Below are 23267 nucleotides of genomic sequence, written 5' to 3'. Positions count from 1 at the left end.
GTATGTTTCGACTTCACATGTGGCAGACATCACACAGTTGCTCCTTGCAAAGTTTCACGCCCACATAGCGTTAGGGTTAATAAATATAACGTATCATTACGTAATGCCACTCGTATACAGTCAACAACCAATGAAGCTGATACACAAGACATATCAAAACATTAAATAATAAGCCAGGTATATCATTAGTATTTACAAACTCAAATAAATCAAGATACGTCACTTTTTCTCAATGGATATTTGACAAAATGAACGTCAGATTAAACGCGCAAATTTGTCTTCGCGTCTTTAGTCGCGGTATTACGGTTTTCAGCAACATGGCCGCCTCTATGAAGTGTTCCGTGTGAAGCTACTAGGTTTCGTAATGTTATGCCGTGTTTGCTAGCTTTTTAAAATATGTTTTTGTGTATTTTGCCGGACTGTAAGTATTTCAATGTATTCTTTTAATGTTGTGATGGCCGTAATCTTACAATACGTTCTGTAGAGAGGGGAAGGGTATCGGTAACTGGGATTTTGCTAGATATTTCTATTATATATATCAGTTACTCACCATGTAAAGATTTGAGAATCACTCTATGTCTGCTTGTGTTTTTTGTACATTTTAAAATTGGCATTTTAGTGCATCTTTGTCAACAACAAAACTAATTTGGCATTTACTGGTTATTTCGACTAAGAAAATACATTATGGCGATGTATCTGCCATTACAAGTCCAGCTGTAGTTACACCGTAAAAGTATTTTATAAAGGAGAGAACAACGATAACCTGTCCATACAATGTCAGTTACTTAACATTGTCTTCCCTCACAGGTCAGAGATATCCATGTTGACAAAGAAGCTTCCCCATTTGGAGAGTTTCCTGCTCCAGGTCTCCAGGCGTGCCAGTCACCTTGCCAGACAGCGCTATGACGTCATTGTGGTGGGTGGGGGTCACGCAGGGACTGAAGCAGCAGCGGCGGCCTCAAGGGTGGGAGCTGAGACGCTGCTGGTTACACAGAAAATGAACACCATTGGTGAGAGATGAAACCAAGAGAAACTAGATAAATACTGCATATGAATGTGAATGATCTCACTCTCGTTTTGCCAGGTTCCTTGTCATGCAACCCATCCTTGGGCGGAGTAGGCAAGGGTCACCTGGTGAAGGAGGTGGATGCCTTAGACGGGGTTTGCGGTCGAGCGGGAGATTGGGCTGGTATCCATTTCTCCATCTTGAATCGCAGGAAAGGCCCTGCTGTGTGGGGACCACGGGCTCAACTAGACCGCCAACTCTACCGCCAATTCATTCAGGTAAACAAAAGTATTAACAAAGTATTATTTTTGTTTCTCATTTTTTCGGTACACAGTACAACATAGCAGCAACAGAACCAATGTTGTTATGTAATCATGTTTTCTGCCTGTAGTCCGAGCTGCTCTCCACTCCTAGACTGAATATTCTGGAAGGATCTGTGGAGGAGCTTATTGTCACAGAACCAAACCCAGAAGAGGCCGGACATCACAAAATCACAGGAATACGTTTAGGTGGGCATCAAATGTATCAAATAAAGTTGTTACATTTACAATACTTTTTTTTATTATTATGTTAACAGGTGGAGGCCTCCTAATCTCTGCCGGCTGTGTGGTTCTTACCACTGGTACTTTCCTATCTGGCTCGCTCTTCATGGGTCAGACAACATCCCCTGGAGGGCGCATAGGAGATGCCCCATCCAGCACTGGCATGTCCCATACACTGCGGGAACGACTGGGGCTGAAGATAGGTCGACTCAGGACAGGAACCCCTCCCAGAATTATAAAGGATTCTGTTGACTTCCACGAGGCCACGCTGAAACCTCCTGACAGTCAACCTAGTCCCTTCAGCTTCCTGAATAGACACACTCGCTGCAAAGTACGTTGAATACTGCAACTGCTAATTATCCAAATGTATATGTAGCGAGATATTGTGTATTATTGAATTTTTAATAGCCAGAGGAGCAGCTGCCATGCTACCTGACCTTCACCAATCCTGGTGTTGACAACGTGGTGAAGGAGAGTCTTCATCTCAACTGCCACATACAGCAAGACACCAAAGGCCCAAGGTCCACACAATTATATATAAAGTTAATTGTTGACATTTCTGCTAATAAGGTGCAATTTCTCAGAAAAGGTACAAGTACATTTCAGCAACCATTGTTTTAAAATATCACTTATTTATTCTCCACCTTCGGCCATCTCTGTGTGGAGTTTGCATGTTCTCCCTGTGCATGCTCCAGCACCCCCGCACCCTTGTGAGGATAAGAGGTAGAAAATGAATGAATGTATTTAATTTATTGCAGTATTTGATTTGACTAATAATAGGCTATAGTCAACCACAAGACAGCGATCAATTAATTAATTTATGAATTTCTGAAACTTAATGACTGTATTATGGACTGAGTGGTTAGCGTGTAGGCCACACAGCTAGAAGACCTGAGTTCGATTCCACCCTCGGCCATTTCTGGCCGGGTTTTCTCCGGGTACTCCGGTTTCCTCCCACATTCCAAAAACATGCTAGGTTAATTGGCGACTCCAAATTGTCCATAGGTATGAATGTGAGTGTGAATGGTTGTTTGTCTATATGTGCCCTGTGATTTGCTGGCAACCAGTCCAGAGTGTACCCCGCCTCACGCCCAAAGACAGCTGGGATAGGCTCCAGCACCCCCGCGACCCTCATGAGGAAAAGCGGTAGAAAATGAATGAATGAGTTATTTATTCTTCTCAAGGGACCAACTCTAGAAATGAAACTGATGATTGCTGAAATCTGAGGGGTGTAATTATTTTGTCAGCTACTATAATAAGATGTCCTTATCTTTTCAGGTACTGTCCCTCAATTGAGGCCCGAGTACTCCGATTTCCAGGCCGCAAACATCAGGTGTGGCTAGAGCCTGAAGGCATGACCTCTGACCTCATATACCCTCAAGGTCTGTCTATGACTATGCCCCCTGACATGCAACTCCGCCTCATCAGAGAGATCCCAGCTTTGCACAGAGCTGAAATCCAGACACCTGGTACGACTTATCAAGGAGATTAAAATTGTTGTGTAGTTTGAGATGGGATTTTATGATGTTGGATTCATGCAGGTTATGGCGTGCAGTATGACTTTGTGTGCCCGACTCAGCTAAGCCCTGCGCTGCAGGTGAAAAGCACACAAGGTTTGTTTCTAGCCGGGCAGATTAATGGGACCACCGGGTATGAGGAGGCTGCAGCACAGGTAAGATAAGTTTAACAATTTGACACATTTGTTTTCAAATAATAAGACTTTCTGTCTATGCAGGGTTTGTGGGCGGGGGTCAACGCCGCCCGTGTGGCACTCTCCATGCCCACAATGGCACTGTCTCGAACTGAGAGCTACATCGGAGTTCTTATCGATGACCTGGTGACGCGAGGTGTCACGGAACCTTACCGGATGTTCACCAGTCGTGCTGAGTTTCGTACTTCTCTGAGGCCAGACAATGCAGACCTCCGCCTAACACTGAAAGGTAAACATCTTTATTATGATCCTCTCGCTATAAAATCATGAATGCATCTTTGTGTTCCTGTCTCTTATTTATAGGGTTTGAAGAAGTGGGATGCGTGTCGTCCATGCGCTACAAGGAGGCTGTACAAATGCGGGACAGTCTCAATGAAGCACTAGCGGCTCTTCAGGATGTCGCTCTATCCACCACAAACTGGAGACACAAGCTGCCTCACGTGCACATCAGCGAGACAAAGACCGGCATTCAGACGCAAGTTACATAAAAGCTAAAAACTTCATAAAAGCACTGTTTAAGTTTTAAATCCTCAACTATATGGTTTCTCCTTCAGTGGCTTGGAGCTGTTACAGTACAACGATGTGTCCTTTGAAATGTTGGCAGCCGCCTTCCCAGAATGCCTTTCAGCATACAGGGAATTTGCACAAAGGCTGAAGATAGAAGGTGACAAGCCCGAATAATCCATTGGCTATGCAATGCTTTTGACAATGACAACATCCTGCTGCTGCAGCCTTAAATACGTAACACCACAATTGAGAGCAATGGTGTTAGGATGCAGATAGTAAATACCTTCACATCTATCTCCAACAATGATGTCCACATTTTGCCAGAGTAACAGGTGACACTATAGCCCTTAATCTGTACAATCACATTAGCCATATCAGAAGCATAAAGAAAGTAACCAGCGGAAATACCATAATAATGATGAATCAAGACAATAGCAATACTGGCAAATACTTTTTTGATCTGGACCTCCTAATGTTCCTAATGTCCCCTGTCCCCCAGCTGTGTACAGGCCTCACTGTGTCCTCCAGCAAAAGGAAATGGAGAGAATCCAAAAGGAAGAGAGCATGTCTCTCCCACAGGACTTAGACTACTTTGCACTGCCAGTGTCACTCTCTCAGGAAGTCCGAGAGATCTTGGACAGAGTTCGGCCCAGCACAGTGAGTCCACACTAAATTAAATTACATGTTTTATTTTGTATCATACATTAAAAAGAGCTCACTGTGATTCCCAGTTGGGTGCTGCTACACGTTTGCAAGGAATGACTCCGGCTGCAATTGTCCACCTCTTCAACTATGTTCGACACTCTGAGAGGAAGCAGAAAAGTATGCAGAGGAGCTAAACCGACCAAAAGGAGTGGAGAAAATCACCTGAGATTCATTTACTAAAAATGTACACAAATAAATTTACATATTTCATTAATTCATCCATTCATTTTCTACCGCTTTTTCCTCACGAGGGTCGTGGGGGGTGCTGGAGCCTATCCCAGCTGTCTTCAGGCGAGAGGCGGGGTACACCCTGGACTGGTGGCCAGCCAATCACAGGGCACATATAGACAAACAACCATTCACACTCACTTTCATACCTATGGACAATTTGGAGTCGCCAATTAACCGAGGATGGAATTGACCCCTGGTCTCCTAGCTGTGAGGGCTGCGTGCTAACCACTAGACCACCGTGCAGCCCTACATATTTCAATACCAGACAAATAAATCTGATGTGGGGTTTTTTTCTAGACAGTTTTTGAGCTGTTTTTGAGAACTTTTCAATAGCTTGTAAATCTGAGTAATTCATATTTGTAAGATCTTTGAACACAAACCTCACATGAATGCAATAGGCTAATTACCTAAATGCAGTAAATGTAATTCATTTCAAGAGTAAGGTGTGGAGGCCTTATGTTAGATGCCACATGTGCAAGGCAAAGAACACTACAAACTTTTCTGCCCCCAATATCTGCATCCCCAAAAATCCACCATCAGTCGGGCTCTAAATCTAACCTGACCGTGACCTTCATGAAAGTCCGTCCAAATGAAGAACATTGCCGTCAAGTTGATCCAAAGCCCTGGAAGGGTTTGGGGTAAACCGTCATATCCGCAAACGCCACCTCAGTGGTTAGAGTGATAGGTGACATGAGAGGACACTGAAAGAGACAAGAAGAGGTGACTTAAACATTTTAAAGATAAAGAAATGCGGAACTTTTCAACCTACCTTGAACTTGCGACACTGGAAAATGTATTTAGCTCCCAGAATGTAACTTTGTGGAAGGTGCAGGAGGCCCATGCGAGCCCACAACACTTGCACAGAGAGGAGGTATGGAAGAACGCAGCCTGAGTCACATGTTTCCTATGTGGGGGAAAAAGCTCTTAATTTAGGACCCTCAAAGATTCCCAAAAGTCACACTTTATGGATAAAAGTGGTTAGCATGTAGGCCACACAATCAGGAAGACCTGGGTTCGATTCTCCGCTTGGGCACATTTGACTCATGATAAGTACCTCCAAGTTGATGGGGCACTCCTGCTTGAGAACTCTTGTCCAGTCGGGCTCGGAGCCTGAATTCATGGCCATTACATCAGGAATGGCAGTTCCTCGCAAGATTTGGTAAATCTGGTGACGCATCTCCGAGCAGTCTGTGGCAGAAGAACTTAAAATAACAGAAAAAAAAAATTAGTAGACATTGAAAGGGTGAAGGAAAATAAATTTCTGGGGATCACAATAGATAAAAATATGAGTTGGAAACCTCATATTACAAATATACAACATAAGGTGGCCAGAAATATTTCAATATTGAACAAAGCAAAATTTGTTCTCAATCAGAAATCACTCCACACTCTTTATTGCTCTCTGGTTCTACCATATCTTACTTATTGTGTGGAAATATGGGCTAATAACTATAAAAGCAATCTTCACTCGCTAAATGTACTGCAAAAAAGGCCAGTAAGGATAATTCATAATGCGCCTACAGAGAACATACTAACTCCTTATTTCTAAAATGACAAATACTTCAACTTGCTGATATAGTTCATCTTCAAACAGCTAAAATAATGCATAAGGCTAAAAATAACCAATTAGCTAAAAATGTCATCCAATACTTCTCTACAAGAGAGGAGAAATATGATCTCAGGGAAGAAGTACATTTGAAACACTTCTATGCTAGGACTACGTTAAAAAGCCATAGCATTTCAGTATGTGGAATCAAACTATGGAATGGATTGAGTAAGACCCTCAAACAATGCACAACGATGAGCCAATTCAAGAAACAATACAAGCAGTTGATGTTTGCTAAATACAAGGATGAAGAGTCTTGAACCAGTCATGATGTGCTATATATAGTATATATCACTATATTGACACTTACTATGGTACCCATAAAAATAAAAATTAAAAATAAATAAATAAAATTATATTAGGAAAGCAGGAAGTGAACAAATGTAACAGTTACTGATTGTAAAAGTACCAGATGGAGGGGTAGGATTTAATAAGCTTTGCTTCCTCCTACTCCTTTTGGACATGTGGAACTGTGAACTGATTATGTGATGCATTCAATTGTAATCTGATGCATGTTCAAATGAAATTAAACCATTACCATTACTGTTGATTAGTTACAAGTGATTGACTTCCTCTCACCTAAATGTGCAGCCTTTGATGGTGTTCTGTGCAAAGAGGATAGTTTCCCGTGTGGCGGAACACACGTCATCTTGAGACGTCCCCATGATGGTCACCTGTTAAACTGTCAAGGAGCTGAGACGCAAAATTACAAACCGTAACCTCAGCTGAAGGAATCTGACAAGGATACGGGTTCCACTGCTCCATCAAAGCGACCGAAGACCCCGGCTCCCACACGTAGTCCAACTAAGGGGATCGGTTGTTGTGGAGACTTTCTGGGTGTCACAGGCTGAATACAAAGAAAGAATAACACAATACAAAGAATTAGGATTAGAATAATTAGAATGCTTTGTGGTGAAACGTGGTTGTGACTACCTTGAATTGTATTGAGTGAACCTGTTGCAATAACTGGTCGATTTTAACAGGAGCTAAAACTACATTCACTGTCGCGTTATGCAATTCTCCTCTGTCTGTGTATGTTATGATGAACTCCACCTGAAAGAGAATCAAGGCAGATGGGAGAAATTAATATTTAGCCAATTTTCACAGAAGGCGTCAGCTCTTCGGACCCAAACATTCATTAATTCTCTACCGCTTTTCCTCACGAGGGTCACGGGGATGCTGGAGCCTATCCCAGCTGTCTTTGGGCGAGAGGCGGGGTACACCCTGGACTGGTGGCCAGCCAGCCAATCACAGGGCACATATAGACAAACAACCATTCACACTCACATTCATACCTATGGACAATTTGGAGTCGCTAATTAACCTAGCATGTTTTTGGAATGTGGGAGGAAACCCACTCATGCACGGGGAGAACAGAGAACATGCAAACTCCACACAGAGATGGCTGAGGGTGGAATTGAACCCTGGTCTCCTAGCTGTGAGATCTGCGGGCTAACCACTCGACCACCGTGCCGCCCCGGACCCAAACAGTCTTGTTTAATTTACTCCACTCCCAACCCTCCTGTAGGAGCTCCCGAGGACTTCCAGTACATAGGCTCGCGTTTACTGCAGCCCATGACATCAGTAGGACTCGGTGTTAGGAAAAAAAAATAGCGTGCAGAGCCACATCCAAAACTTCATTATGTGACGCTTTGGCATCGTTCAACATGAGAATAGAAAACCCTAAGAACATTTTATAGGTCAGAAATGTGGCAAAAGCATAATAAGTCCTCCCCTTTAAGTTCATTCATTCATTCATTTTCTACCGCTTATCCTCACAAGGGTCGTAGGGGGTGCTGGAGCCTATCCCAGCTGTCTTCGGGCGAGAGGCGGGGTACACCCTGGACTGGTGGCCAGCCAATCACAGGGCACATATAGACAAACAACCATTCACACTCACATTCATACCTATGGACAATTTGGAGTCGCCAATTAACCTAGCAAGTTTTTGGAATGTGGGAGGAAACCGGAGTACCCGGAGAAAACCCACGCATGCAAACTCAACACAGAGATGGCCGAGGGTGGGATTGAACTCAGGTCCCCCTTTAAGTTGTTGGTGCAAAATAACAATATGGGGGGGGGTGTCTTCTCACCTTCTTTGCCACATCAACACAAGTGTCCTTTTGCTCACTTGGTGCATTCCATGCAGAAAGTGGTAAGACTGGAATCTGAAATAAAAAACACCAGTAACTCCTTGTCATTTGTATCGATATCTTCTTTTATACAAACATTCAGAAAAAGATGTAAAATAAAAGATTGCAGCTGATTCTTACCAGCAATTCCAACTGTTGTTCCTTTGCAGGTTGTGGAATCTGTAAAAGCAACATTTCATTTAATAGGACATGGATGCTTATTTTTTCTTCTTCAAACTTGGCCAGACTTGCTTACTTTACTCAGTTTCAGATTGGAGAAATAGGAGAGAGCGTTAAGATTTGGGTCTTTGCTGCAGGACTGACGGGTTACCATGCGAGTACAAGACAGAGACTGTGACCTGAGGAAACCTGCAAAAGCAGAGATCATCTCCAGTGGTTAAGATAAAACAGTAAGCAATGTGCTGGAGCCTATCCCAGCTGTCTTTTGTGGGAGGTGGGGTACACCCCGGACTGGTCGCCAGCCAATCACAGGGCACATATAGACAAACAACCATTCACACTCACATTCATACCTATGGACAATTTGGAGTCGCCAATTAACCTAGCATGTTTTTGGAATGTGGGAGGAAACCGGAGTACCCGGAGAAAACCCACGCATGCACGGGGAGAACATGCAAACTCCACAGAGATTGCTGATGGTGGAATTGAACTGAGGTCTTCTAGCTCATCCGACGTGCAGCCGCCCATCAATTAATACATTGTTATTCTTTCCAAGTATAACTTAGATTAGGTGAGTCTGTGCAGGTGCTAGTCCAGGGGTCTCAAACACGCAGCCCGCGGACCAAATGTGGCCCCGCAGGACACTAGTTTGAGGCCCCCGCCTTGATATGAAAGTTTAATGTTAGTGCGGCCCGTGCAAGTTTGATATGGATTCTGTATGGTATCATGTACCCAGAAAAAATTATTACGTTTGATTAATGTTCATGTTAAAGGTTAAATAACTGTTAATAGTTATCCTCCCTATCCATGTGGAAGTGGTAAGTTTTTGGCTATTTAAGTTTAAAGGAAATAACTTGAAGGCTACCGTTTAGGTCGCTTGCTCTCTAGTTTGCGAGTTAGCATGTGTCTCAAGACCCTGCAGTTGCGCAATATGTTGTAAATAAAAAGAGTATAAATGTGACTATAGTCGTGTTTTGTCATGTCTACAGGGCTCTAATAATGCTTTGTTCATTTTAATCTGAAAAAAATAATTTGTCTACCCACCAACTATATGTGGTTTCTTAAGTTTTTATTATTTGCCATTTTATTATTATTATTATATTTATTTATTACTGATTGATTGATTTTCTTTATTCTTGATTTGTTTATTTATTTTTCATCTTATTTTGTGCAGAAAAATAAAAATTAAGATATTTGAGAACAGTGGAATGTTTTATCAGAGCTTTTATTGTAGAAAATCGGAACCAAAGCACTGAAAAAGTTTGTATATTTTTCTGTTTTTAATAAATGCGTTATTTATTCATTTTTTTTTTGAAAACCTGATGCGGCCCAGCCTTGCCCAGACCCTAGCTCCAGTGGCTCCCAGGTAAATTGAGTTTGAGACCCCTGTGCTAGTCCTTCAATTTCCTTCAACTGACTCAACAGTGCCTCTGCTGGTTGCAGCTCAGTAGTGCACCCCATTTAACTGCTTTAATGACTCAATTAATATTTATTTTATTATTGTTATTTCCACCCTCGGCCATCTCTGTGTGGAGTTTGCATGTTCTCCCCGTGCATGCGTGGGATTTCTCCGGGTACTCTGGTTTCCTCCCACATTCCAAAAACATGCTAGGTTAATTGGCGACTCCAAATTGTCCATAGGTATGAATGTGAGTGTGAATGGTTGTTTGTCTATATGTGCACTGTGATTGGCTGGCCACCAGTCCAGGTTGTACCCCGCCTCTCGCCCGAAGACAGCTGGGATAGGCTCCTCCAGCACCCACCACAACCCTCGTGAGGATAAGCGGTAGAAAATGAATGAATGTTATTTCCATGATCCCTGACTCTATATCACGTTCCTCTTCATACAAGAAACTCTGAAGGGAGGAAGCTATTGATGACTTGATATTTGGGTATTTATTTCCTGTTGTGTCAGCTTACGTGCAGGGTTGCGATTGAGACACAATGAGGTCACTCCCGGAGATGGTTGCCGAAGGAGACCTTGCACAGATGAATCAGAGAAGTAGGTCTGAATGACATCATCAGCCTATGAAAAAATTTAATTTGACAACTTAAAGAAAATTTAAATGAATAAATGTCAAACATAAAAACATCTATCTCTGTTACCCGATAAAAAAGTTGACTGTGGCCGACGCTTGTTGGTTTTGGTGGTGAGAAGTGATACGAGTCCGCTAAAACTGGAAGATGATCTGGAGCAAGGACCTTAACTTTGTCGTCTTATGGGAAAAAACACGAATATTAGTTGTCTCCTTTTTCATGTAACTTCTTATTTTGGTTGAACGCATTCACCTCCAGAATGAAAACAAAATAAAGAGTCAGTCACGGTGACAAATGAGGGATCCACATTGGCGTGGAACATCATCCATTTCTCAATGCAGTCTCCTGATCTGCAAAACACAAATTTATTATAATCATTTGAAGGACAAAATATGCATTTGAGAGGACATGTGCAGTTGACTTTACATGGCTTTTTGTGGACATCCAGTGAAGACACTAGTCAGGTTATCAACGCCGCAGTCGACTGTGTCACAACAGCATCCGATGTCACAGAAATTAGGAGTCAAATCACAAACGCAAACTGCATAGTACAAAAAAAATAGATTTAATCAGGATCAGATTTGCTCTTGGGTGTTATAACATTCTCAGGACCTAGCTCAAGATAGCCTGCGAAAGCAGTTTATATATAAATATGCAATAAATCTGCAGGTTTTGAAGATAAAAATTACCATCAGTGGTTACCGCAGGGGTAACACTAAGTGCTGTAGTGGGATCTTGGGGAAGGGGTCCCTCGGTGGTTCCGGTGGAGTCCATTCCATCCGTGACCTCAAAAGAGCGGGTCGCTGAGCTGACAGTTTCCCCATTTGTTACGGTGGAGGCAGTGTTTGGTGTAGTCCCAAATTCTGTGTCTGTTTGCGCCAATATCCCAAACAAGAAACAAAAAATAAAAGGTAAACAGCAACACTGGCGGTGAAGCATGTCGTCACTTAAACATCGCGTGAACTACAACATAATCCTAACTTGCTATTTAAGTTGCTATTTAATATTCATGGACACTAAAGTTGACTTTCCTCAAAGTAGTCACTACAATGCAACGCCGCAATAAAGAAAGGCAACTTATAAATATCAAAAACACTTGCGTAGTTCTCGGATGCTAGCTAAACATGCTACATACGAGCGGTTGCTAAGATTTCATGTTGCTAAGGAAGTTGAAGCAGTCGCTTCCGGTAGAAAAATAAACTGTACAAGAGTAACTATTGTTGACGCGTAAAAAGAAAACAATTTGTTTGTATTTTTGTGTTTTGAGTGTGACTAGACTTAAAAATATTCAAGTCAAAAATAAAAGTTTGAATGAAGCTTGAATGTCGTGGTTACTTGGCGCCCTCAAGCGGTCTACTAATGTATTGTAATGACCATTAGGGGTATGATGTGTTGTATTTGCGCACGTGTTGCCATGGGGAGATATGTTCCGGGGTTGGGAAGGAAAAGGGGTGACGGGCAGGAAGTGAGGCAGAACCCGAATGTTACGGAGTTGTAGGCGTGGGTTACAGCCGTGACAGTAGCCCTAGGAAGCATTGTTCTTTGGACCTTAATAAAAAAAAATGGCTGTTGTTCCGCCAGTCTGGTCTGATGCTTGGCAGAGTAGAGTGTTACAGTATATAATCTATGCAGTGCATAGGTTTCAATAAGGGGCACTTAACCACAGGGATATTTTCATTTTCATTCATTCATTCAGGGTGGAATTGAACTTGTGTCTCCTAGTTGTGAGGCCTGCGTGCAAACCCCTTTGTCCACCGTGCAGCCCATTTTGGTTTTTATATTCTAAAAATAACATTAATTTATGAATGAGATGTTATTTGCTCGGCTGCACGGTGGTCTAGTAGTTAGCGCGCAGACCACATAGCTGGGAGAATCGAGTTCAATGCCACGTGTTTGACCACTGCATACCCTTATGCCTTGCACTCAATCCCTTTGTAATTAGTTCCAGGCCCTACCATGATGTGAACGACTAATTAACACGTAGGCCTCACAGCTAGGAGACCTGAGTTCAATTCCACCCTCGGCCATCTCTGTGTGGAGTTTGCATGTTCTCCCCGTGCATGCGTGGGTTTTCTCCGGGTACTCCGGTTTCCTCCCACATTCCAAAAACATGCTAGGTTAATTGTCGACTCCAAATTGTCCATAGGTATGAATGTGAGTGTGAATGGTTGTTTGTCTACCAGTCCAGGGTGTACCCAGCCTCTTGCCCGAAGACAGCTGGGATAGGCTCCAGCACCCCCTACGACTCTCGTGAGGATAAGCGGTAGAAAATGAATGAATGAATGCTAGGTTAATTGGCGACTCCAAATTGTCCATAGGTATGAATGTGAGTGTGAATGGTTGTTTGTCTATATGTGCCCTGTGATTGGCTGGCAACCAGTCCAGGGTGTACCCCGCCTCTTGCCTGAAGACAGCTGGGATAGGCTCCAGCACTCCCCGCGACCCTCGTGAAGGATAAGCGATAGAAAATGAATGTTATTTGCTTTGTCACCTATAACACAAAACTTAGATTATGATGTTTTGTTTAGATAGCTACTATTGATTTTCACTATACTGTTTTTTTAACATTTTAACCCATAAAATGTATTAAAGTGCATGCTTCAATTTCTCTGCATCCTTGATGGAAAAGGTTTGGACATAAAAATCACATAGACAAGGAATATGGCCGCCGACTCTGTGGGGGTGCGAGGGCCCATTCAACGCTGCTTTCAGCTTTAATTCATTTTGCATTGAAAAGCACATTGTTGTGTAGCCCACGTCATTGTTTTCTTTCACAATGTTGTTTTAAACCCTTCACAGGATATTGAGGAATTTCAATTGAAAACAGTTGCTGCAGACTCACAACACATTTTGTATTCTGCTGCATAAACCGACAATGCATTGCTAATAACCTGTTTTATTTGGTCATGCTTTTACTCACTTTATCAGTCTGGGTCCAAAGGTATGTTTTAGCAGTTTTCGCTCTTTGTTTAAAAGGCATTGAAAAGTATCAGCACCCTACGCTTGTAGTTCCTTAAATAAATACATCAAGGCTAAAATAAACAACTTCAATTCACAGCTCAGCTTTCATTTTAATTGTAGAGTTCAGACTGGAATCATTTGTTTGTTTCACTACACAGCGAAGACAAGACCCTCCTTTTCTCAAGTTACACAGGAAGTAGCTGATGTAGTTCCACGGGGGTGGGATTCATGCCTAGCTAGAGATGTTACATAAGGTCACTGTAGTCCACCCTGTGAAACTTCCAGTCATGTACACTTGATAAGAACATAGGTTTGCAGAGAAACAGAGAGCTTCAAAGGCTTCTCTTGAGTTTGTTTAGTGTTGTTGGGACAACCCGCTTAGAGTTTTTGTGTTTTTTGGACTCACATGTCAAGAAAGGCTGTAAGCCAAGCCTGCAGGATCTCAGCGAGACCAGATGTTACTGGACCTGACAAGGGAACTGTAAGATAGCAACACAGACAAGGTGTGTTGAGGACCTTACACAGCAAAAGACTCCAATGTGGCGGATTTTATGATCCCCGAAGTCAAGCTGCCGGTAAATATTTGACAGACGGCAGCCCGAGAAGACAGCTGACTTCAGACCGAACCTCAACATTGAATGCGCTGCCGGAGTCGTAATTGATTCTTTTTGAGTCGCTTCCGCTAAACTTTTTGACTTCAGTCATGTCAGAAGACAAAGAGCTGTCCTATACGGATGCCATCATGAAGGCCAGCAGCTCCTTCACTCGCTTCCCCCTCATTCCAGTAAGAGGGATTCCCCTCATGAACCACATCGCTAACAACTATGACGCCGTCGCAGCTTTTTGTCCCGATCCTTCAGACCTCCTCATCGCCACCTACCCGAAAGCAGGTACTAATCATTTCATAACAAATTCATCTGTTCTAGCCATCATAAAAGCTGGAACTGGTGCTTTTTTATGGTGTATGAAAGAAGAGCGATCGATACGATGTGATACGATGCGATACGATGCGATACGATGCGATGCGATACGATGCGATACGATGCGATACGATGCGATACGATGCGATACGATGCGATACGATACGATGCGATACGATCCGATACGATGCGATGCGATACGATGCGATACGATGCGATACGATGCGATACGATGCGATACGATGCGATATGATGCGATACAATGCGATACGATGCGATACGATGCGATACGATGCGATACGATGCGATACGATGCGATATGATGCGATACGATGCGATACGATGCCATATGATGCGATACGATGCGATACGATGCGATACGATTCAATACGATTTGATTCAATTCGATGCGATTCAGTACAATTCGAGACGATTTGATACAATTCGATACGATTCGATACGATTCGATTCGATACGATTCGATACGATTCGATACGATTCGATATGATTCGATATGATTCGATACGATTCGATACGATTCGATACGATACGATTCGATATGATTCGTTATGATTTGATACAATTCGATACGATTCGATACGATTCGATACGATTCGATACGATACGATTCGATACGATTCGATACGATTCGATACGATTCGATACGATTCGATACGATTCGATACGATTCGATACGATTCGATACGATTCGATACGATTCGATACGATTCAGTACGATTCGATACGATTCGATACGATACGATTCGATACGATTCGATACGATTCGATACGATTCGATACGATTCGATACGATTCGATACGATTCGATACGATTCGATACGATTCGATACGATTCGATACGATTCGATACGATTCGATACGATTCGATACGATTCGATACGATTCGATACGATTCGATACGATTCGATTATACTGTGAATGTTTGTTGATCTAGAGTCTAGATCAACAAACATTCACAGGGGTGGGCAAACTACGGCCCGGGGGCCACATCCGGCCCGCCAAGTGTTTGAATACGGCCCGCCCAATCTTTCCAAAGTATTTCATTTAAACTCAACATACAACCTGGCATCATGGCCTGAGCCAACCTTTTGATGGTTTTATCAATTTCGGTTTTTGACATGGTCTGTTGTTTACAAAGTGCTCCTGAAAAAAGGGACACAAGCACATAATAATAATAATAATTATTATTATTATTATATTATTAGATGATTATAATAACTATTATGATTATTATAATTATTATATTAATGCTAATTATTATATTAATTATATATAATATTATTGTTATATTTGCATATTTTACATAATAATAATATAATAATTATTATTTTAATTTTATTGTAATTATTATAATATTTTATTATTTTTAAAATATTTAAATATAAATATAAAATAATAAATAATAATAGCAGATTGCATGACAATTTTACAGATACAATAATACCAGGTGGACTGTTACGTGTAAAATATATAGTCTGCCCCCCCCCCGCCCGTAAATTTTGTCATATCAATGCAGCCCGCGAGTCAAAAAGTTTGCCCACCCCTGATCTAGACATTAATCTTATGTTTATGTCATTAAAATTCAACAAAACATGAATTTTACTTCACTGTGGACTAATTTGGGACTACCAAAGTGGACACTGTAAACATTCATTCATTCATTCATCGCGGGGGGTGCTGGAGCCTCTCCCAGCTGTCTTCGGGGGCGAGAGGCGAGATACACCCTGGACTGGTGGCCAGCCAGCCAATCACAGGGCACATATAGACAAACAACCATTCACACTCACATTCATACCTATGGACAATTTGGAGTCGCCAATTAACCTAGCATGTTTTTGGAATGTGGGAGGAAACCGGAGACAAACCCTCCTGTCAGTCCTTTACAACCGACTGACCTGAAGTATTATGCGAAATGGAAAAAAAACTTAAACTATATTAGGAAAGAAGGAAGTGAACAAATGTAACAGTTACTGATTGTAAAATAAAAAATAAAAAATAAAAAATAAAAAATAAAAAATAAAAAATAAAAAATAAAAAATAAAAAATACAAAATAAAAAATAAAAAATAAAAAATTTAAAATTTAAAATTTAAAATTTAAAATTTAAAATTTAAAATTTAAAATTTAAAATTTAAAATTTAAAATTTAAAACAAAAAATAAATTAGGAAAGCAGGAAGTAAACAAATGTAACAGTTACTGATTGTAAAAGTACCAGATGGAGGGGTAGGATTTAATAAGCTTTGCTTCTCCCTACTCCTTTTGGACATGTGGAACTGTGAACTGATTATGGGATGCATTCAATTGTAATATGATGCATGTTCAAATGAAATAAAACCATTACCATTACCATTTCAGGACATCTAGCACAATCATGGTTTGCACTGCTAGTTGTTGGACTTTGAATATTGTTTCTTTGTCATTTAAACATGAAATTATGTCATTTATTGTGATTTGTTGGAATGACATGAAGGTACAACATGGACCCAGGAGATAGTGGATCTGCTTCTTCACAACGGAGATGCTGAAATCTGTAAAAGAGCCCCCATAACGGTCCGGAGTCCTTTTCTGGAGATCTGCTCCCCACCACCCATCCCTTCAGGTGCATTAACTTTTGGATATACTGTATAACAAATCTAATGAGATGTAAACACTCCATGCCTTTGCAAATATTGCATTATCGACACTGCCAGACAGACATTAATTCACCAGTGTTGCTATTATGTGTTGTTTGTTGTGCAATACATCTCTTAGCATTATAATGTTTGTATTTAGATTTGGACAGTTAGTTTATTTCCTCCAACTTTTAGGGTCCAGTGACAATTGTTGAGTCAGACTCTGCCATTGAGCACATTGAAGTCCAAAGCCAGGCTGGTTGTCAACGGCAGCCACATGACACACACACACACACACACACACACACACACACACATACAGAAAAGGGAAAGACAAACTGTAAATCTAGCTCAATCACACCCGTAGCTCACAAAGCACGACCTTGCATGCTCTGTTGTGCTTCCCACGTCACTGGAGAAACAGGATTGGCAGGTAGTTAACATGAGACGGGAAGCTGTGATTTGAAGAAACTGGTTTAGGTGTTTTATAGTGGGCTTTTATTACGTGTGCACAATATTATGTGTGCACAATATGCAATTAGCAATTATTAAAGCAGTAGTTTGCAGTTAAATAATAATAATAATAATACATTTTATTTGTATAGTGCTTTTCAGAGTACTCAAAGACGCTTTACAGTAGAGAAAAAGAAATAAAAATAGAGTAAAAACAGTAAAAGATGCATTAACCTTCCTCTTGTGTTCGGGTGGGCACCGACCCGTTTTACATTTTAATGCATAAAAAGAATCACATGAAATTTGTTTATTGCATCAAGGCTTTTTTGACTTTGTCAGGAAACTCTATTTCAACAAAATACAACCAAATTTTTACTAAATTTTAAAATGGTCTGGTTGAAATTATGACCACTGTATTGTTAGGGTTTCGATCCGGTAATAATAATGATTATAAAGCAATATTTTGAGGCAAAACTGAAATCATAAGTGTACAATTAGCCAACACAATGACAACCAGCTCCTCTTCTCATCATGGAAGCTTCAGGGGATTCTCATTTTCACCGCTTTTCCAGTATACCAGTATATCCAGTATAAAAATGTCCAGACATGTGAGGTGAATTCACTCATTTGATTGGCTGATTTCACATTTACAATTTGAATCATGGAAAGAACGGCAAAAAGTACAGTGAACCAAGATCTGGACCAAATTTTTGGTGACAATGAGGGCGAGGACAGACCAGCATAACCATTGAGATGAGCAGGAGGACAACTCCAGAAGACACAGATGATGCAAATCAGATGAAGAAATTGCTGGTGGTGAAGCTGTTCTATATCCCTCAGTAATAGCCAGGTAACAAAACAACCTTCAATTTATGAATATGATTCTTTTGAGGTTCCTTTTAACCATTTTTGGAAATTGAAATGGAGGGGTATAGTGACAAAAAAAGGCCTACATGGCCACACCAAAAGTATTAAAACCAACATTTTCCTGGATGAGGAAGCCTAAGAAGGTAACCAAGACATGAGAAGCAAATTTGATGGTAACTTATTGTTTTTAGTGTATTTTATAGCTGATTTAATACATGGGTCAAAACCCACCCGGTAACATAAGAGATGATACCAGAAAGCTAACACAAGAGGAAGGTTAAAATACAATATCCAAACATTCATTCAGAGCTAAAAGAAGGCTAAAAGTTGTGTAAGAGGCTTTTTGTGCACCTCAACATGACCGCAAACCACAACCAAAATATAGTAAAGATGCGGATAGCCTTATTATAAGCAAATAGCTCTGTTGTCTACATTCCAGTTGCCAAGGGAGGTCGCTATGTGTTGTCTACCACAATGCAGTATCAAATGTATAGCATGTAATTATAGATTATCACATACTACAGTATTAATTGTCCCTGTACCCTAGAAACCGCCCATGAATGATACGGGAAAAGGCCCAAATGATACTATGTCAAAGCCCAGGGCAGTAATACTGATAAAATATAGAGTTTAACCATGTCCAGTATCAGCCCCCGTAGCTGTCCACTCAGAGCGCGCTGCTCTGGTATCGTGCCCGTGAAACAACCAATCAGAGAACAGCGCACGAGTGCTTAGTGCCTAGTGCTTCTCCAGTCACCAAAAACCCAAACTTGATTAATGGAACTTTAATTGTCAGACATTGATAAGATAAGACTGTTGATAAAATATTATTGTTGAAATATTTTTGCAATTATTGTGTTTACACTGTTTAGATATAATACATGTAATAAACTGAACATTTTCTGGAAACAAAATAGTCTTTTGATTAAATAGTACGTGATAATAAGCTCATGATTAAATAGTATGTGGTCTCAGGCTGATACTGACACTTGGGGGCATGATACCTGGCCTGATACCAGACAAACCATGTGATTACCTATTAAATATATGTTATATATATATATATAATATGTATATTATATTAAGTATTCTATAATATGTTATATTATATTATATATTTATAGGTTATTTATAGGTTATAGGTTCGGTCTCGGGCTGATACTGACACTTGGGGGCATGATACCTGGCCTGATACCAGACAAACCATGTGATTACCTATTAAATATATGTTATATATATATATAATATGTATATTATATTAAGTATTCTATAATATGTTATATTATATTATATATTTATAGGTTATTTATAGGTTATAGGTTCGGTCTCGGGCTGATACTGACACTTGGGGGCATGATACCTGGCCTGATACCAGACAAACCATGTGATTACCTATAAATATATGTTATATATATATAATATGTATATTATATTAAGTATTCTATAATATGTTATATTATATTATATTATATATTTATAGGTTATTTATAGGTTATAGGTTCGGTCTCGGGCTGATACTGACACTTGGGGTCATGATACCTGGCCTGATACCAGACAAACCATGTGATGATCTTATTATCACATACTATTTAATCATGAGCTTATTTTCACGTACTATTTAATCAAAAGATCATTTTGTTTCCATAAAATGTTCAGTTTATTACATGTATTATATCTAAACAGTGTAAACACAATAATTGCAAGCCATTCAGAAAAAAAGCTTGAGGTCGCCCTTGGTTTTCCGACTTGTATTTGCATTTTTAGTTTTTTCGATCATTTCAAGAGTGTCCTCCTCATTAATGGTGATAAAACATTCAATTTCTAATATTCTGTTTGCTATTTTCCCTATTTGTCTTTCGCCAAATTGTGTCAACCGCTGACATGTTGACAGAGCACAGACGGCAGCAAAACAAACCCTGTGTGTTCACGCTCGTGTGCTGTTCTCTGATTGGTTGTTTCACGGGCACGATACCAGAGCAGCGCGCTCTGAGTGGACAGCTACGGGGGCTGATACTGGACATGGTTAAACTCTATATTTTATCAGTATCACTGCCCTGGGCTTTGACACAGTATCATTTCGGCCTTTTCCCGTATCATTCATGGGCGGTTTCTAGGGTACAGGGCCAATTAATACTATAGTATGTGATAATAAGATCATCACATGGTTTGCCTGGTATCAGGCCCGGTATCAGCCCGAGACCGAGGCCTGATACCAGACAAACCATGTGATAACCTATAAGTAGCACCACCTTCTATTGACAGTATATACTGTAAATCCAATGACCAGGTCTTGATCTCCTGAAGAAGACGGACCCCCCAAGGATTATTAAGACACATCTACCATTTCAACTGGTTCCCACGGGGTTTTGGGAAAACAAGTGCAAAGTAAGTTGCTATGACTTAGACGCACACTGACACTGATTAATCAATGCCGTGATTAAATAACTTCCTTCTAGTCTGGTTTTTAATTGCCGTCCTGTATCACGTCTATGAAGGTGATCTACGTGGCCCGTAATCCTAAGGACAACATGGTGAGCTACTTCCACTTTGATCAGATGAATATGACCCAGCCTGACCCTGGACCCTGGGAGGGCTACATCCACAAGTTCATGCGTGGAGAGCGTATGTCAACTGCATCATAAAACAGTACATTTATATGAACTGCTGCTTTAAGGACCATTCTTAACTGTCATAGAAGCGTAAAAAGAAGTTAATCACCATATAATAACTACAATAACTGTTTCTTCTGCAGTGGCATGGGGCTCCTGGTATGATCATGTCAAAGGTTATTGGGAGGAACGAGAGAAGAAGAACATCCTTTATCTCTTCTACGAAGACATGAAAGCGGTACTGTATCCATAATAATAACCTAATTATTATGATTTTTTTTCTTTTTTAGTTTGCAATCAAACCTTGTTTTTTTTCTTACCCAGCATCCTCGGCGTGAAGTGGAGCGCATCATGAGGTACCTGGATGTGTCCCTCCCTGATGATGTCATCAGCAGAATCGTGGAGCTGACGTCATTTAAGAAAATGAAGGAGAACCCCATGGCCAACTACAGCTTCATTCCTCCTCCAGTTTTTGACCAGTCCATCTCCGCCTTCATGAGAAAAGGTTCTTCAGAACATCAATATTATCATGCTAGTCAAGGGCTATTCAACTGGCAGCCTGGGGGCCAAATCAGTCCTGTGAATTACAAGAACTGGGCAGCCGGTTTCAAATATTTTTTTGCATCAGGTTCCTAAACAGGCTGCACGGCGGTCGAGTGGTTAGCGCGCAGACCTCACACACCAGGGTTCAATTCCACCTTCGGCAATCTCTGTGTGGAGTTTGCATGTTCTCCTCGGTTTCCTCCCACATTCCAAAAACATGCTAGGTTAATTGGCGACTCCAAATTGTCCATAGGTATGAATGTGAGTGTGAATGGTTGTTTGTCTATATGTGCCCTGTGATTGGCTGGCCACCAGTCCAGGTTGTACCCCGCCTCTCGCCCAAAGACAGCTGGGATAGGCTCCAGCACCCCTGCGACCCTCATGAGGATAAGCGGTAGCAAATGAATGAATGAATGAATTTCCGGCCTGCACGGCGGATGAGCAGTTAGCGCGCAGGCCTCACAGCTATGAGACCCGAGTTCAATTCCACCGTCAGCCATCTCTGTGTGGAGTTTGCATGTTCTCCCCGTGCATGCGTGGGTTTTCTCCGGGTACTCCGGTTTCCTCCCACATTCCAAAAACATGCTAGGTTAATTGGCGACTCCAAATTGTCCATAGGTATGAATGTGAGTGTGAATGGTTGTTTGTCTATATGGGCCCTGTGATTGGCTCGTGACCACCTCTCGCCTGAGGACAGCTGGGATAGGCTCCCATGCGACCCTCATGAGGATAAGCGGTAGAAAATGAATGAATAATCTGTCTATTATTGAGCAACAGTGGCCTCTTGTGACCATTAGAGTTCTTGCATTTGTCTTTACATTTGTCTGCTTTAAAATGAATTGCCGTCAGTTCTGTGTCCAACATTCTAATATCTGTCTTTTCTTCGTTTGGTCCTAAACAGGAGAAGTCGGTGATTGGAAGAACTATTTTACGCCAGAAGAGTCAGCACAGTTTGATGAGGACTATGAGAAGAAAATGAAGCACGTCAACATACCATTCCGAACACAGCTCTAAATCGACTAGATGGCGTTACTTCTCAATATTTACTACAATTTAAAGTCCCAGTAAAATAAAAAACAATGTTTACATATTGTCGGCATGAGACCATTTGTTTTAGTGGCATGTAGACGCTAGTCTATGGATGCTAGCTAAGTACCAAGCTACAGTTTGCGATGGTTTTCATGAATATAACGGCAGACATCTGCCTCGTACTTGATAGCTGCTTGATGCGTTCAGGATTTGGAATGTAGTAAAGAGTAGCAAAAAGTTAACGAATTAAAGAAATCGTATAAAGAATATTTACCGGCAAAACCTGTAATGTATGTATTCATCATTAATGTATGCATTTTACCCATTATATACATAAATGACTTCTATGTACAATACAATAAATGTAATCGTATTACTACTGTGTCTTCAGACAAATTTTACCATTATTGATCAAAACCTTTTTTCTCTGAAAATGGTCTGTTTTGTTCTGCACAAAACACATCTCATTCACCTTAAATCGATAATAATTTATAAATAAATACGGCTGAAAGCCCTCCCTTTGCTCTGACAAACGCTCTGCACCCAAACGGCAGCTAGACCCTTGGACCGAATCTACGCACCAGACATGTATAAA

The 23267-nt window shown here is 41.0% G+C and overlaps 3 protein-coding genes across 4 annotated transcripts; 2 read left to right on the top strand and 1 right to left on the bottom strand.

Annotated features, from left to right (window-relative positions):
- Positions 1 to 277: 277 nt before the first annotated feature.
- Positions 278 to 6469, top strand: mto1 (mitochondrial tRNA translation optimization 1). The gene is made up of 13 exons (XM_058062359.2): positions 278 to 421; positions 808 to 1010; positions 1085 to 1284; positions 1398 to 1515; positions 1584 to 1879; positions 1957 to 2069; positions 2827 to 3017; positions 3090 to 3220; positions 3284 to 3488; positions 3563 to 3734; positions 3814 to 3923; positions 4266 to 4423; positions 4498 to 6469. Exons 2-13 carry the CDS (start codon positions 821 to 823, stop codon positions 4603 to 4605), a joined length of 1992 nt encoding a protein of 663 aa, XP_057918342.2. The 5' UTR covers positions 278 to 421; positions 808 to 820; the 3' UTR covers positions 4606 to 6469.
- Positions 3762 to 11807, bottom strand: LOC131109892 (tectonic-3-like). Its single transcript, XM_058062361.2, has 14 exons — positions 11347 to 11807; positions 11084 to 11198; positions 10910 to 11007; positions 10727 to 10836; positions 10541 to 10646; positions 8697 to 8809; positions 8582 to 8620; positions 8402 to 8476; positions 7242 to 7361; positions 7057 to 7155; positions 6888 to 6982; positions 5757 to 5904; positions 5472 to 5606; positions 3762 to 5403 (listed from the first exon to the last, which is right to left on the bottom strand). Exons 1-14 carry the CDS (start codon positions 11594 to 11596, stop codon positions 5308 to 5310), a joined length of 1599 nt encoding a protein of 532 aa, XP_057918344.2. The 5' UTR covers positions 11597 to 11807; the 3' UTR covers positions 3762 to 5307.
- Positions 11808 to 13844: 2037 nt separating this feature from the next.
- Positions 13845 to 23056, top strand: LOC131109895 (sulfotransferase 1B1-like). Of its 2 annotated transcripts, XM_058062376.2 has the most exons (8): positions 13845 to 14121; positions 14404 to 14508; positions 17030 to 17158; positions 20779 to 20876; positions 20987 to 21113; positions 21244 to 21338; positions 21425 to 21605; positions 22545 to 23056. In XM_058062376.2, exons 2-8 carry the CDS (start codon positions 14421 to 14423, stop codon positions 22655 to 22657), a joined length of 831 nt encoding a protein of 276 aa, XP_057918359.2. In that variant the 5' UTR covers positions 13845 to 14121; positions 14404 to 14420; the 3' UTR covers positions 22658 to 23056. The 2 variants fall into 2 exon arrangements, with proteins under 2 accessions (XP_057918359.2, XP_057918358.2); XM_058062375.2 differs by having other exon boundaries at positions 13845 to 14508.
- The last annotated feature ends 211 nt before the right edge of the window (positions 23057 to 23267 follow it).

This window comes from Doryrhamphus excisus, unplaced genomic scaffold, assembly GCF_037039965.1.
Source record: "Doryrhamphus excisus strain RoL-2023G ecotype Guam unplaced genomic scaffold, RoL_Dexc_Guam_v1.1 HiC_scaffold_24, whole genome shotgun sequence".
NCBI lineage: Eukaryota > Metazoa > Chordata > Actinopteri > Syngnathiformes > Syngnathidae > Doryrhamphus > Doryrhamphus excisus.
The sequence above is the reverse complement of the archived record's forward strand: the minus strand, read 5'-3'. Positions and strand labels throughout refer to the sequence as shown.

Excerpts from the sequence above, each read along its gene's own strand:
- LOC131109892 (XM_058062361.2), bottom strand. The coding sequence starts at position 11,596 with ATGCTTCACCGCCAGTGTTGCTGTTTACCTTTTATTTTTTGTTTCTTG. Across the intron at positions 11,199-11,346 it reads CCCTGCGGTAACCACTGATG|TTTGCGTTTGTGATTTGACT; the intron begins GTAATTTTTATC and ends TGTACTATGCAG. Across the intron at positions 5,404-5,471 it reads TCCAGTGTCGCAAGTTCAAG|TGTCCTCTCATGTCACCTAT; the intron begins GTAGGTTGAAAA and ends TGTCTCTTTCAG.
- mto1 (XM_058062359.2), top strand. The coding sequence starts at position 821 with ATGTTGACAAAGAAGCTTCCCCATTTGGAGAGTTTCCTGCTCCAGGTC. Across the intron at positions 1,880-1,956 it reads ATAGACACACTCGCTGCAAA|CCAGAGGAGCAGCTGCCATG; the intron begins GTACGTTGAATA and ends AATTTTTAATAG. Across the intron at positions 3,221-3,283 it reads ATGAGGAGGCTGCAGCACAG|GGTTTGTGGGCGGGGGTCAA; the intron begins GTAAGATAAGTT and ends CTGTCTATGCAG.
- LOC131109895 (XM_058062375.2), top strand. The coding sequence starts at position 14,322 with ATGTCAGAAGACAAAGAGCTGTCCTATACGGATGCCATCATGAAGGCC. Across the intron at positions 21,114-21,243 it reads CAAGTTCATGCGTGGAGAGC|TGGCATGGGGCTCCTGGTAT; the intron begins GTATGTCAACTG and ends TTTCTTCTGCAG. Across the intron at positions 21,339-21,424 it reads TCTACGAAGACATGAAAGCG|CATCCTCGGCGTGAAGTGGA; the intron begins GTACTGTATCCA and ends TTTCTTACCCAG.